Source organism: Macrosteles quadrilineatus, unplaced genomic scaffold (assembly GCF_028750875.1).
Source record: "Macrosteles quadrilineatus isolate MER2022 unplaced genomic scaffold, UCM_ALF_1.0 Scaffold_1__1_contigs__length_201487025, whole genome shotgun sequence".
Classification (NCBI taxonomy): domain Eukaryota; kingdom Metazoa; phylum Arthropoda; class Insecta; order Hemiptera; family Cicadellidae; genus Macrosteles; species Macrosteles quadrilineatus.
The window spans coordinates 40,032,648-40,047,914 of record NW_026542594.1 but is presented as its reverse complement, the minus strand read 5'-3'; the positions used below and the strand labels follow the sequence as shown (position 1 = coordinate 40,047,914).

General features: G+C 35.8%; 1 protein-coding gene across 3 annotated transcripts in view; it reads left to right on the top strand.

The window, feature by feature from the left end:
• The first annotated feature begins 1,929 nt into the window (after positions 1–1,929).
• Positions 1,930–15,267, top strand: part of LOC128982799 (uncharacterized) — a 104,240-nt gene continuing 90,902 nt past the window's right edge. For 2 of the 3 annotated variants that reach the window (XM_054401811.1, XM_054401810.1), the window contains exons 1-2: positions 1,930–2,531; positions 11,370–11,495. In XM_054401811.1, coding sequence (XP_054257786.1) covers positions 2,126–2,531; positions 11,370–11,495 — 532 coding nt within the window. In that variant the 5' untranslated portion in view covers positions 1,930–2,125. The remainder of the gene's footprint in view (positions 2,532–11,369; positions 11,496–15,267) is intronic. The other variant, XM_054401812.1, reaches the window with a different exon arrangement.

The window sequence follows — 15,267 nt, the reverse complement described above, 5'->3', positions numbered from 1 at the left end:
TCTGCTGGTGAGCTTCCTGATGATATTATTCCTCGCTGAGACTTTACCTCTTGCAGACAGGGACACCAGCTCATTATTTCGCGTATTATTCATTAAAATTAAAATTTATGAACATAAATTTATTGAAAGATTGAAAATAAGACATAAAGAATTAAAAAAAAAAACAATGGCTCGAGGGGTCTTTGTACTTCGAAGAATAAGGACCTTCGGAAACCTGACTCTCTCTAAACTTGTGTATTTTGGCCTAATAGAACAGCACATTTTGTATTCAATCATCCTATGGGGAGCTGTGAAGAAGAATATTGACCAGATCTTTGTTTGGCAGAACATGGCAGTGTAAGAGCAATCTTGGGCATGCCGCCTCGGACCAGCTGCAAAAATGTCTATAGAGAACTTGGCTTTTTCACAGTCCCTTCACTTTATATCTATGAATCAGCTTGCTATATAAAATCACAGAACATTAAACCAACTTTTACAAACCACACTTACAACACACGAACAATTAAAGGGCACACATGCAGTCTGACATAAACTCACAAAATTTGAACACAAACCAGATTACATGGGAATGAAATTGTACCAGGCCCTACCGAAAAAAATTACTTGAAATTTAGAGCTTAACAAAATTCAAATCAGAATTTAAAAAAATATCTAGTAGAGTTATTCTTTGTATTAACCCTGACCTGTCCAATTCCTTAAGGCAAGGGAAAAAAATAAAAAAAACAATATTTAAACCATAGATAAAACATACTCCCTTAGTAGATTTCTCATCCTTATGGAACAGCTGAAGACAATTTTATTGTTAGTTCTGTACGGTTTATGTAGAGGTCGTGTTTTGTTTACAATTTGTTTCCCGTTATTACAGCCATTTAAAACTTCCGTGTAACCAAATAATATACGATCTAATCATATACAATAACTTGTCCCCTAGCTATATAACCAAACAGTAAAGCACAAATCAAGAAATTAACCCTAAAATAATAGAAACAAAGTTTCATCGACACTAGCGCCTTTGTGTCACGTACATGAACTAGACACGAAAAACGTGCTTCAAAATTTACAATGGGATGAGAAGTCTACTTGTGTTGGTTAGTCTATGATTTAAACAGAATAGTAATTTGTGCAACTAGTGAGCAAAGTGAGCAATTGATTCACTCGAGAGAAATACTTACTCAAGGAATGGTTTCTCGAGTGAGGCAAATTGCACTTTACATCCGAGTTGCACATTATATTTTTCCTACAGTTACCATAAAACAAATAAATTGTAAAGAAACGTAACATATTTTTACTCAGAAGTGAACTTTTAATATGACATTTAATGATATAACAGTACAACAGCTGACCAGCTGATTTACAGCCAGTGCTGTCAACGTATTTCGCGCGCATACGACCTTGTCTGCATGTTACGCGCTCACTATTTCGTGCCTTCACGTTGCAAATCAGGAGTGAGACAAAGTAATTAGAGTGAGACAATGTTATTGCTTTCTCAAATCAGTGAGAGAACATGTACATTGTTAGGTAACTGTAGGACAAATCAATTTTTTTTGCTTTAAAAAGTGGAACCAATATTGTCAGAGTCCAAATTAAAAACCAAGCTTTCTTAAATACACAAAAAATACCATTAGCTGCTGCCAAACTAAGCAGCTGTTACAACACCACTTGCGACGTTGCCACTTCGAAGGCCGCGGCCTGTAGTTAAGGGCGGCCGTGCCTGAGCCCATTGGGAACAATAAATCTGTCGCTACTTTTCTCAAAACAAAAGTATTGGATTAGTATGCTTGCTCCGCTCAATATTGCAATCAGAAAACTGCTTACAGTGGTTTTGTTTCCAAAATAATAATCAAGGTGGGATATTTGAGTATCTTCCAAATCAGCTGTTGGCCAGCTGTAATGAATGCATTCTTTTTGTCATTTTTTGGTTGAATTGAAATGGAAATGTCAATTTCATTTTATAATTTATATTATAGGCCTAGTGTTTGTTTTCTGTTTTGTTGTTTTGGTTTGGTTCTGCTCTAGGCTAAGTGTACCTATAACCTTGCAAGAGAAATTGAGCTTAACTTTATGTCTAAAGTTTTGTTTTGAATTCATTTATTTGGCTTGGTTATTATTTTACCGTCATTAAGTCATGTGCTACAATCTAAATGTAGCTACTGCATTAAAATTAGGTGGATTAAGATTAAGCGGTCTAGGTTTGTGTAGTATGAGTAATGCACTTTCATCAGCTCTATTTTTGAACTTTTCAACATTTTTAAATGCAAGTGCAAATTTAAATAAACGTTTGGTAGTTTTAGGAGAAAGTGTTGTCAGAGGTAAATATTTGACCAGTAAAACTAAATTTTACAATACTGCTGCTACTAGTGAAGAAGTAGGCCTAAATGAGGCATCGGCTCCCAAATTGACCAAGGAGACTGCGAACTCCTTAGTTATGAAATTGACTGATGAAGAGAGGACAACTTTATTGAATACATTGCAGCAATTTGAATCCGAACAGTTGAAAGCCAATTATAAGGGTAGGCTACAGTACAAACCAAGTAGGGTACAAACCTATAGTCCATATTCTAAGTAATTAAGGCTAATAATTAAGTTAATATTAAGCTGGGCTTACACTATGTAGCAAAACCAGCTATATAACAATGTTATATAACTTTTGCTATATAAGTAAGTTAACATTGCTTTTTAACTTTTGCTAGGCCTATAGGCTTACAAAAACATTAGACAATTTTAGTGATTCCAGTGCTCGTGCTATTTGCTATATGTAAGTTTAGCACAACCTCAGGGTACACTTCCATATCTGTTGGCACAAACAACCGAATGAGTAATATTGATTATTCTATTGTTTAATTTGATATAAGTTATCGTTTGGTTAGTTAGGTTCGATCGATATTTAGTGATGTAAAGTACCTGGGTATTTAAAACTCGGGGTAAATACCCTGGGTATTTTCCCGGGTAAATACCCAAAATCCATAAATAGGCCTACCCGGGTATTTTGGGTATTTATGAAATCGATTGAAATTCATTTGGGCCTATATTCACCCCTAGATATGTTATTGTTATCATTATGTACATGATAAATTAGGATAGTCTAAAACACCTTTTACAGCAACTTGAAGCTTTGCTAGTACCTTTTATTTAATGATTTACTGAAGCACTTTAAAAAAAATAATACATAAAGTTTCTAAAAAGCATGGGGTTTCGTGTCTTAAATCGAGTAACGTCAGTTAAATTTAACTTAGGCCTACTAAAAAATAGTAGCCTATATTAAAAAAGGCTGTGGCTATTTCAATTTTTATCATTTCATACATTTTTTCAATAAATTAAATTTTTCATGATTTTTTTCAATTAAATAACACGAACAAAATTATTTTAATTTATAAATATCCAAATGTTATTAAATTATGATGGTTAAAATTTTTATTTTATTAAATGGCTTGGAAGACTAGACAGACCTAAGGCCTGATTGACATAGGCAGAATGGCAGAATACTAAAAGTAATTAAACTTTTCTGTGTTACCGCTTGGTTGGAAACAATAATATATTTGGATAAACCTACTAAAAAAATTATCTCCTGTTTTTTTGGTCGAACTTAATATAATTTTGAAAGATTTATTGTGCTATAGATTCAAACGTTTTGTACTGTATCACAAGTTTATGAAATTAGCCTATTTTTTTTATTTTGATACCATTGATACCAACAAAAGATCTAGAACAAAAATATCATTAAATCCTGCCATCCTACAGATTGAATTTTAATTATTTCGGGTACACTTCCATATCTGTTGGCACAAACAACCGAATGAAAATATCGATCGATATATCGACTTAAACAATTGAATAATCATTATTACTCATTTGGTTGTTTGTGCCAACAGATATGGAAGTGTACCCTTATTTTCTTAAGTTGTTTAAACCCATAGGTCACTACTAGGTTAAATTTACCTGTCTTTCTAAATAATAATAATTTATTAGGTACTTTAAAAATTATTTTTCTTCACTTTCAATAAAATAAATTCATCTATCTATCATAGAAATTCATAAGTAGAAAAATCATAAGTAGTCAGCACCAGTGCAACCATGCAACCAGGGTATTTATGCCGATTATGCTTTATGCTCAGACCTGGGTATTTATGGCGATTATACCCAGAAGTAAAATGCTAGTAGTGACCATATACAACTTTTTTAAACACATTTTATCATCATTTTACTATCCTTACAGGGTAATAATTGCAAAAAAACATCTCAATCTTCTCTTTAATAAAAATTATAAATACCCAGTTTTTGGGTAGCCTATTTACCCGGGCCTGTGGTAAATACCCGGGTAAAACCCCAATTTATATTTACCTACCCACTGGGTATTTACCCGGCCCACATCACTATCGATATTACTCATTCGGTTCTTTGTGCCAACGGATTTGTGTACCTCAACCTCATTCGCATTCCGTATCGAAATGTCGCGCCGAAGAGACACTGTTCGTGTCAGCTATCACGATGATCTTAGGAAGTCAGAGGCGGAAGCGAAGGTTTTAGCAAGTTTTAGGTTTGACTGCTTCTTGCTTTGAGAAATACGTACAGTGTAGCAGATTTATTACGGGACCTTAATGATGACGATCCATAATTAAAATGGAAATAAGGCGATGGAGGCTTCAAAAAAGACTTTCGTAGGGTGAATGTGGGTAATTGTCAACTGGGGGAATTTTGAATTAGGGCTGTAATTTCTTAGTGTATTGTTGATTTGAGTAGAAATCAATGTTTTATGTATATTTGGTTTGTTTTCTATACAGGATAAACATTCTAGAAAGTTAGGAGCCGCTTACTTAAAATTTTTTTTAGGTTGAATAAAAAAAGTTGCGTTTTTCGTTGAGAAACAAGTTGCGTCGACCCTTGTTATTTTTGTTGTTTTTTTTTTGTGTGAAAAAAGTAAAAGTCAGATTGACATGAAAACTAGTCATTAACCCTCCGAGCGTCACTCGTCGAAAAATCTACGCACGACACACTTTGTGTAGTGTCACGCGTCGATTTTTCGACGCACGAACATCGTTTACGGCGAAGGCTCTATGACTGACTGAATCGGATTGAACTGGATCGAGTTAGGTATCGTTCTTTTCCTTAGATTCTAAGCTTTCTCCAGAGGTCTGTCTCTAAGCGCTTTATGTTCTCCGAGCCGATCGTAATTGTAGCAGACAGCTGACGTGCGTATTTGTAAAACGCTAGGTTACCCTCAGACCGATGACTGATGTGTTTTATTACGTTTTTCATTGTTTTAGTGTTAAAAATCAAAAGTAGTGATATACGTGGTGCATTATAAGAAGATTTAAGTGATTTTGAAGGGCTGGTTGATGATCCTGAAGAAGTAGGTAGTGATATTGATGTAAATTATCAGCCATATTCCTAGCTATGGTTAGGCTATGCATTCTTAGCTAAACGCTATGTACTGAAATCTGTTTTTTGCCCATAACTTATTTATTTGCAAATCTACTTCCTTATATTATTATATATTTGTAATCCTCATAAAATTTAGAACAAAGTGGCTATTTTCAAATATTTATAGGTCTATAATTATACAATTTCATTGAGCGCGAACTTATTTTTTTTTTTTTGAAAATTTTCCAAAATATTTTTTTTTACCTAAAAATTTTTTTTGAAACAAATGTTCCTTATGTTTTATGTATAATATTGAAGCCCATGATTTTCCAAACAAAATGGTATATAGAACAGTAGAATTAACATTGTTTTAAGCTTCTCAGATCCGTTTTAATAAAACCTTGCCAATGCACCAAAAATAGGCGGACATTAAGGCCTAAACTATGGACACTCGGAGGGTTATGAAAGAATTTCAAATGTATAGGCCTAATGCATATCCTCATACCCTTCATGTAACTTAAGCATTTTTCTTTTTATGTCATCAAATTCACAATTGCCCTCAATATTTCACTATGTGGGGGTAATTTAGGTAATTAAGGCATAGGCCTAATGCTATAACACTAATCACATTTTTAAAATTGCTTACTATTTTCTTGTAAATTGCGTTTATCTGTAAAATTCGTCAATGGTGTTCACAATTACCCACATTGACCCTATGACCACAACGCCCGTTTTCCACAGAACAGTTCAATTAGCCTAAGTTTATAATTGCATCCCGATCCTACGCACTGTCACTTTCCAGTCCTTCCATTGTAAACAAAGACCTAATCTTGGGGCAATTGTGAATGCTGTTCACTTTACCCCCGCCTGTAAAAGAAACACAGATTAGGCCTACTTAAAATTTTCCAGGTTGTGTTCCAGTTTTTGAGATGTAGGCGGACAAGACAGTTAGTTAGTAGGCACATCTGTTAGTGATTTGATTTCTAAATAGGCTAGTTTATAAGGTTTTTCAAGATAAAAAAACCATTTTTAGTACAACTAATATTCTGTACAGCCTAAAAGAAAGTGTTTAATTATTTTATCTAACCAAAATAAGTTAATTTAGTTTTCTTTTCTTATGGTTGATTGTTATTACCGTAGGATTTCAATAATTTTAAGAAACAAATTTGTGCTTTTTTGTTGATTAAAGTGAGATTATTTTGTTATATCCTTTAAATTTTTCCTTTACTGTAGGCCTATCAAATAACTACCGTAACACTCCCTATATTATTTTCTCTTGTATAAGAATACTATTTTACCCATTAACTTAGGCCTAAATTCATTAAACTTAATTTGAATTAGCCTATTCTGACCATTTTTAGCGAATTTCCCATATAGGGAATAAGCTATTACCGTAGTACTCATGGTAAGACCTGGACGCGGGACCGATTTTTTTTTCCGTTTTGAGGTCCCTAGAGGCCAAAAACACCATCCGTTCAAATTCATATATATATATATATATTTATATATAGGCTATATATATATATATATGTGTGTCCGTCAGCACGATAACTCGAGCAAAAATGATCCGATTTTGATGAAATTTGGTACAAACGTGTAAACCTACGTTTATTCGAACGAGTTCGCGATCCAGCATGATCGGACCATGGGAACGGGTGTTTACGGGGGGTTTTATGGGGTAAAAATAGGTTTTTCCCATTTTTGACCCAAAAAACATAAAATTTAGCAATTTATTTCCAAACCATTTTGTAGAGCTTAAAAAAACAAATAATTTAGTATATTGAAGCGTTGTTATGCGCCTAATGGTTACGGAGAAAATTCCAAAAAATTGTAAATTTAAAATTCCCATGTTATTCTTATGGAGAATGAGTAAACTGTTGTAGTTTGCTTGTTTATGAACATATTTTGATCAAATTTGGAAAATGTTTTTATTTCTTACTAACTATGAACGTTTTACAAAAAAAAACAGTTTTACCCTCCCTGATGCAGCAAACCTAAGTACTTGTTAAACTAATTCTATTTAAATCGGGAATAAATGCTATATTTTTAAGTAGACATTTCAGTGTAAATCCAATCAGTCAAATGGAAATTCGCTTAGTCTGCAGGTTTGCTGCGGCGGGGGTATTTATTATTTTTACATCTAGGCCTACCTGATTTTCTGACTATTTCAAAGTAGGCAATTGTGAATGCAGTCTGGGCAATTGTGAATGCCGAATAACTCCTTAACTAAATAAGGGATGAAATCGGCTTAGGCGATATGAAATATTAAGCCCAAAATATGTATAATGCTATAACACTAATCACATTTTTAAAATTGCTTACTATTTTCTTGTAAATTGCGTTTATCTGTAAAATTCGTCAATGGTGTTCACAATTACCCACATTGACCCTATGACCACAACGCCCGTTTTCCACAGAACAGTTCAATTAGCCTAAGTTTATAATTGCATCCCGATCCTACGCACTGTTACTTTCCAGTCCTTCCATTGTAAACAAAGATCGCTGAGCAATAACTGGGCCCCCTATGGGCACCCTAATGCTAAATAGGCCTAACTTACAGCCCTGTATTAAGTTAAACCTATATTTGGAAAAAAATGATATAGGCTAATTAAATAGGTACGGTAATATAATTTGAAGAACTCCTTTTAGAATATCACAATACATTAATTAAAAAAACATAGATGAATGCTGAAATTATGTTGTAGTGTGTGTGGGTGATGTTTAAATTTATAGAGCGGGGTACACAGAAGGAGCCTCCCCGAAGATCGAGTTCAAAGACAGCAGGAAGATTCTCATTGAGAAAGAACCGATCGGGCGTACCCTGGGCAACGCTTTTAGCGGCTAATCCTTCTACCGCCGGACTGAATAAAAGAATCGTCAAGTTAGATGGTGGAAATCCAAAACGGCCCTTTTCAAGGCCATTTGTAATGACTTTGATCAACATTGAAGGACTAAGCAAAAATAAAGATATCTTATTTGCTGACTTTTGTAAGAAAAGCAAATGCGATGTTTTAGTCATGCAAGAGACCCATCGAGGGATTACAGACAAAAGACCTAGTATTGAAGGAATGAAACTTGTCATTGAAAGACCTCATGCACAATACGGAAGCGCTATCTTCGCTTCTCCGGACATCACTATCAAGTCAATGAACCTGACAGATTCGAATGAATATAGAGATTTTAACCATTGAACTATCGTCATGTACCGTATCATTTGTGTATAAACCACCAGGAGCTGCTTATAGTTTTGACCCCCCATGTAACTACAGAAATACAAATGTGATAGTTGTACTTGGAGACTTTAACTGTCACAGTACAAATTGGGGATATAATGCAACTGACGAAAATGGGGAGTTACTGGGGAGATGGACGGATAGTGAAGGACTCGCACTCATTCATGACCCAAAGTTACCTGCGTCTTTCAATAGCGGTCGGTGGCAAAAAGGCTACAACCCAGATAACATTTTTGTAAGTGAAAACGTGACAAAGAACACAGTTAAATCAGTGGGCCCCCCGATACTTAAGACACAGCACAGACCTGTAATATGCACCATCACTAAAGTCGTTCAACCAGAGATTGTCCAATTCAAGAGAAGATTTAATTTTAAAAAGGCAAAGTGGCAAAGTTTCTCTCAAGAACTCGATTCAGATGTAAAACGGTTGAACCCTTGTCCTGAAAACTATGAAAAATTTGTTGTACTGGTAAAAAATGCCTCAAGAAAATTCATTCCTAGGGGATGCCGAACCCAGTATGTCAGTGGCCTCAACCCCCATGCGAAAGATCTCCTTCAAAATTACAATAACAACTTTGATAAAGATGCTTTCTCAGCTGAAACTATTGAACAGGGTGAAGAACTTCTGCGCTGCTTGAGCGAGGGAAGGAAGGAGAAGTGGTCCAGGCTTCTCTCTGACCTGGATATGAAATTAAACAGTAGGAGAGCCTGGAAGTTGATAAAAAACCTTAGTAACAACCCAACACAAGCAAAACCAGACTATAGCCAAGTGACCCCAAAAATGGAAAACCAAAACGAAGGGTCAAAAAACACAAATTGGAGCGATTGAAGAATGAGGAAACGGAAAGCTCTTTAGAGAGGTCTTTTACTATTGAGGAACTGAGAACAGCTCTTAGCCTAATGAAAGAAAATAAAGCTGCAGGACCGGATGATATAAGAACAGAGCAAATAAAACGTTTCGGGCCAGAAACCCTCAACTGGATATTGAAAATGATGAACACATGTATGGCAACAGTGAAGGTTCCGAAAATCTGGAGGAGGTCTCACGTAGTCGCACTCCTAAAACCAGGAAAAAAACCAACTGAAGCCAAAAACTTCCGCCCGATTTCCCTTCTCTGCCATCTGTATAAGGCCTTTGAGCGTAGATCCTAGAAAGAATCAGTGTGATCATCGATTCTAAGCTTATTCCGGAACAGACAGGCTTCAGACCAGGAAAAGCATGCGGTAACTAGGTCCTCAACCTTACACAGCATATAGAAAATGGCTTTGAAAAGAAACTCATAACTGGAGCAGCGTTTATTGACCTCTCGGCAGCATATGATACAGTTAGAGTTAACCACCAGAAACTGTTGACAAAGCTATACTCCCTTACAAAAGACTTCCACCTGACAAGCGCAATCAGAATGATTCTTTAGAACAGAAGGTTCTACGTGACACTTCAAGGAAGGAAAAGTCGGTGGAGAGAGCAGGGAAATGGTTTACCACAAGGTAGCGTACTTTCCCCACTACTCTACAATGTATATACAAATGATCAGCCAAAACCTAATGGGACTAGAAGTTTTATTTACACTGATGACACAGTAATCACAGCCCAAGGAAAAAGTTTTGAAGATGTAGAAAAGAAGATCACTGAATCTCTGGAAGCCCTGAGTACCTACTATGAGCAAAATCTGTTAAGACCAAACCCTCAAAAAACACAAGTTTGTGCTTTTCATTTGAAAAGTAGACAAGCAAGGAGGAAGCTAAAGATCGTTTGGGGTGGCGTAACCTTGGAACACTCAGAGCAGCCTAGGTACTTGGGAGTCAAACTGGATAGGACACTAACGTTCAGAAACCACTGCAAAGAGCTGAAGGGTAAGGTTGGTGCCAGGATTAACATCCTTCGTAAACTGACTGGGTCAACATGGGGTGCCTGTCCTGAGGTATTAAGAACAACAGCTATGGGCCTATGTTTTTCAGCTGGTGAGTATTGCGCTCCGGTTTGGGGAGCTTCGAATCATGCTAAGGAGGTTGACGTCTCTCTCAATGAGACGGTCAGACTTGTAACAGGCTGTTTGAAACCAACCCCCATTCACAAAGTATATGCAATGGCGGATATAGCACCTCCCCATATTAGAAGACAAGTGGCATCTGAAAAAGAAAAACTGAAGCAGGAAACAGATCCAAGGCACCCAATGTTCAACCAAGTAATAGTGCCACAACATCTAAGTTCTCGAAGGAGCTTCCTAAAAAGATGCAGGCCATTGGAGACCAATGCAGAAACCAGGTGACTCTCCTTATGGGAGGAGGAAATCCCCCTAATATCGAAGTTTATGGCAAAGGAAGAACTGGCACCTGGGCACTGCCTTCCGTATGATGAAGGGCGGGCTCTCAACAGATTAAAGACGGGCGTCTCAAGGTGCAAGAGTAACCTGAAGAAGTAGGATATGTAGATGAAGACAAGTGTGATTGTGGTCTCACCCAAACCCCGAAGCATCTTCTACTGTGCAGAGACATAGGCACAATTTATCTGGAGGACGATATTTTTAGAGCAATGACAAGGCTATTCAAGCTGCTAGATTTTGGAAGAAGATGATTTAATCAGTCAGTGCGGACACGGAAAGTAAGTAAGTATTTATGGAGCAGTTTTGACAACACTACAGCTATTATACACTCTACCTCAACTACCTCTACCTCCACTCCTTATAAATTTAGGTGTGTTGGTTCAAGTTCAGTGTTATCAGAAAACATGGTTAGTAGGCTATATGGTTCCTCAGAACATTAATTCATCTGTTGCAGGGCAGCTAGCAGCTTTCCGATGGCGAACAAAATTGGGACGTCCAAGTAAAGTTCCTGGGCTAGGAGATGTAGATCCTACTGGGTCCTACTGTCCTGTACCTGAAGATTGGCTTCTGAAAAAATATGGTATGTTTCAATCAGTTTGATTCCAAAAAATCTTTTGTCCAAACACATCTAAAATTCAGTAGGCCTAGTTGTGTTTCTAGATCAGTTAAAGGTGTAAAATAATTTCACTGTTTGAGATAGGGTCGATAAGGATACAGCTAAGCAAATTTAATCGTGAATATAAATAGATGAAACGTCGGATTTTTATGTAAGATGATGTCTACGTAGGTTTGTTTAGGATAGATAGGAAAACTGGTTCCAGCTGTAATTGATCATTGACCTTTTGATACACCGATCTATTAACCCATTGACGACAAGCTCGCTTAACGTCATCCTCGTCTAAAATTTCACGAATATTTACAAATCTTTTCCTTCAAGAAATCTACATGCTCTGTCCACTTTATTCGGTAGTCAAAATAAACACCCAAATATTTATAATAATCTACCCTTTCAATGTATTTTTTTAAAGTAATTACCATAATTTACATTTTTCCTGGGTTCGACCCACAAAATTTGTGTAATAGACCCTACCCCATATTATGGCAGAATTCTTAAAAACTGCTTTTGTAGTAAATTTTATTGGCTTTCGTTTGATCACAAAGCTAAGTCTCTACCTCCAACACTTTTCTGAAAAATATACAAATAATAATTTATTAATATCATGATTTTTTCATTTAACGAGTTTAATTGGTTTTACAACATGTGTAAGTTATTTAGAGTTTTATAAAAAAAATCTATGCTATAGCTAATTTAAAAAATATATAATATAAATTTGTGTAAAACAACTTACAGTAAATATCCCCACCGCAGAAAATTATCAAATATATCGGTCTCGGCACTAAGCCTTACCGTACCACCTATGGTAATAGCTACTTCCGACCAGTAAGTAAAAGAGAAGAATATGTGTTAAATTAGTGTTTTATTTCTATTAGACTTGTTTTCTTTTTGTTAAGTTTTAGATGTAGTTTTTGACGCCATTCCATGCACTGATTTATGTACAATACGAAATAAAGACGATTTGATTTGATTTGAACACAATCATTGCGTAAACTACTACTGTATATCATTTTTTGCTGTTTCAAATATTTATATGATGCATTTTAACTACAATAGTCCAGGTTCTACATCAATAAGACTTGTGCTAAATGCTGATGTACTTTTTCCCGCACCATCTTTTCCAAGAGCCTGAAAGACGACCTCGTGTTGTTGTGTCAACCTTGTTCACTGGTTAAAAGGACAATGACATCACTTGCAGAATTTCGTTTTAAACAAATGGAAAAATAAGTTAAAATGGCAAAAGATAAGCTGTGTTTTGATCTGCTATTTATATCATTCTATAGTGTGAATATTATTGATTTTGTACTGTATTGAAATCGGTCCCGAGTTCAGGTCTTACCATAAGAACTACGGTAAAAGCTCATTCCCTTTAGAGGAAATTTGCTAAAACCTTATAATTTTGTTTATTTAGATATCCAAAAAATATCATTATTTATACACAGCCGGGACTGATTTACTTTTTCAACTTCAAATTCCCAGAGGTCAAAAACGCCTTCCGTTCAAGTTTATTTCAATGTGGGTGTATGTCCATCAAAACATTAACTAGAGTAAAACTCATGTGATTTTGATTAAATTAGAAGCAAATGATATTGTTACGTCCGAACGAGTTCGCGAACCAGTATGATCGTACTAAAGGGAACAGGGTTTTATGGGATTAAAATAGGTTTCCCCATTCTCACACTAAAAATTCCTCCTAGGAAGCTGGAGAAAAGTACCTAATTGCTTTGTATGGTGGCAACACATTCCACGATGAATTAGAAAACCTTCGGTTCCGCCTGTTTGTAAAGGCAGCAGCCAGCGCTAAGGTAAACTTATCACGCTTGCCCCCACCCAAGATGCAGCTTCCTTCCACTCATTTCGAGCATACCACCAAGTACAAAATGGTTAGGGATTGAAAAGGATCCCAGAGAGTGGGGTTGGTCAAATAGCACAGCAGGATTGGTTCCAGTGACAACAACATGCAGTCCAGCTCCATTTAACCTTCTGAAACTAATTTCATGTAGGTGCAAAAAGTAGAGGTGTGCGGATAGTGAAATTTCATTTCGGATCGGATTCGGATCGGATAGTTGAGGCTCGGTTCGGATCGGATCGGATATTGGGAGGTTCGGATTCGGATATTTTCGGATTCGGATAGTTCGGCGCGGTTAATAATAAGCTGCATATGTATTTTTAACATATAAAACAATGTAAAGCTGTGTAAATAAACTTAAATGACGATTTTGAACTATAGAATTCCAAATTAGCCAAGTCCACAGTTTTCTCTCTCTTGAAAATCACAATTCACAACATTTATTTTCAAAAGTTGGTTGCTTGAATTAAGTACACTAGCAGCCGAAATCTTGACACAACACCTTAGCTCAGCAGGACTGATGTCAAACGTTTGGGCTTGTTTACTTGAGGTTATGTTTTATGTTGTTTCCTGGTTCTCACAAGACAAGGAGTTGATCTCAAGTTTATTTTCACATTGTATTTCCTTACGTTTTCGGAACGGATTATTGGATTTAAGTGGCATTTTGCGGGTTTGCCAAGTTTAGAAAACATCACTAACGTAGGCCTACTAAGCTGGGCTCTAGCTCACGATTTGATCTTGGGCAATTAAATTAGACTTTATAACTGTGTAAAAGGTGTGTATCCCTGAATTTATAAATTGCATTCTACACTTATAATTTATTCACTGCCAAACATAATTCAGTAGAACCTTGATGAACCGAGAATTACACTAGCCTACATAACTTCATTACCCAAAGTAAAATACCAAGATAATTTTTATAATTGTATTTGAATCGTATAATCTTAGTTTGTTAAAAATGGATTGTATGTTCAACAATAATTGCAGTCCATTATTGTTAAGCAGTATGGTCCCAAATTATTGTTTTTGATTTTGAAACATCACAGTTCATTTGACAAAATTATAGTTGAAGCAGCCCAATGTCAAGTCACGCATGTGCAATAGTTTGTTTACATGCTTTCTCCAGAGCACGGGGGAGGGGAGGGTCTGATAAGCCGTCTATTGTTCACCCCCAAGAAGGTCCGACCCTCATTAGTGCCGCTCGGCTGCACTCAGTGGGGAACCCAATACCACAAATCAATCTTTTAAATGAATACAAATATTTGGTAATAATTGTTTTATTAATATTCACCTTGAAATTTCAATAAATTTGGTGTAAAATTTGACAAAAATCGGCTATTTTGACTGATTATTAATACAGTACCAAATACCAATAAAGTAGTACATTCATTGGTAATTAAATAATAGGTAAAAAATAACCGATTTTCGTCAAGTTTTACCCCCCTGCTGTGCGCTATGTCACAAAAGCTGATAACGACATGGGTGATTAGTAACCATGGCAACTTGTTGAATGTGTGATGAAGGGAAACCCAAGAAATAGAAGAACAAAGAGAAAGAATAACGACATTGTTATCTTTATACCCTTTTTACAATTTCTGTTATTGTTATCTTTATGTAAGATTTTATGATTTTGTTTTATAGGTTTATAAAATAATTCTTTTTAACTACGGGAATATCAATTTATAATTTATTAACGTGCTTCTCTTCTGAAACAGCAATACCGGATGCATAATAAAGGTCAATGACCTAAAATATCACGGTTGTGCAATATTGTATTTTGATGTTGAAATTAAAATCATGACAAAAGTTTGTATATATCCATGGTCCCTATAGTTTAATCATTTTATATGTACACAATCGATGCTAAATAATCGTGGTTAGTTCTAA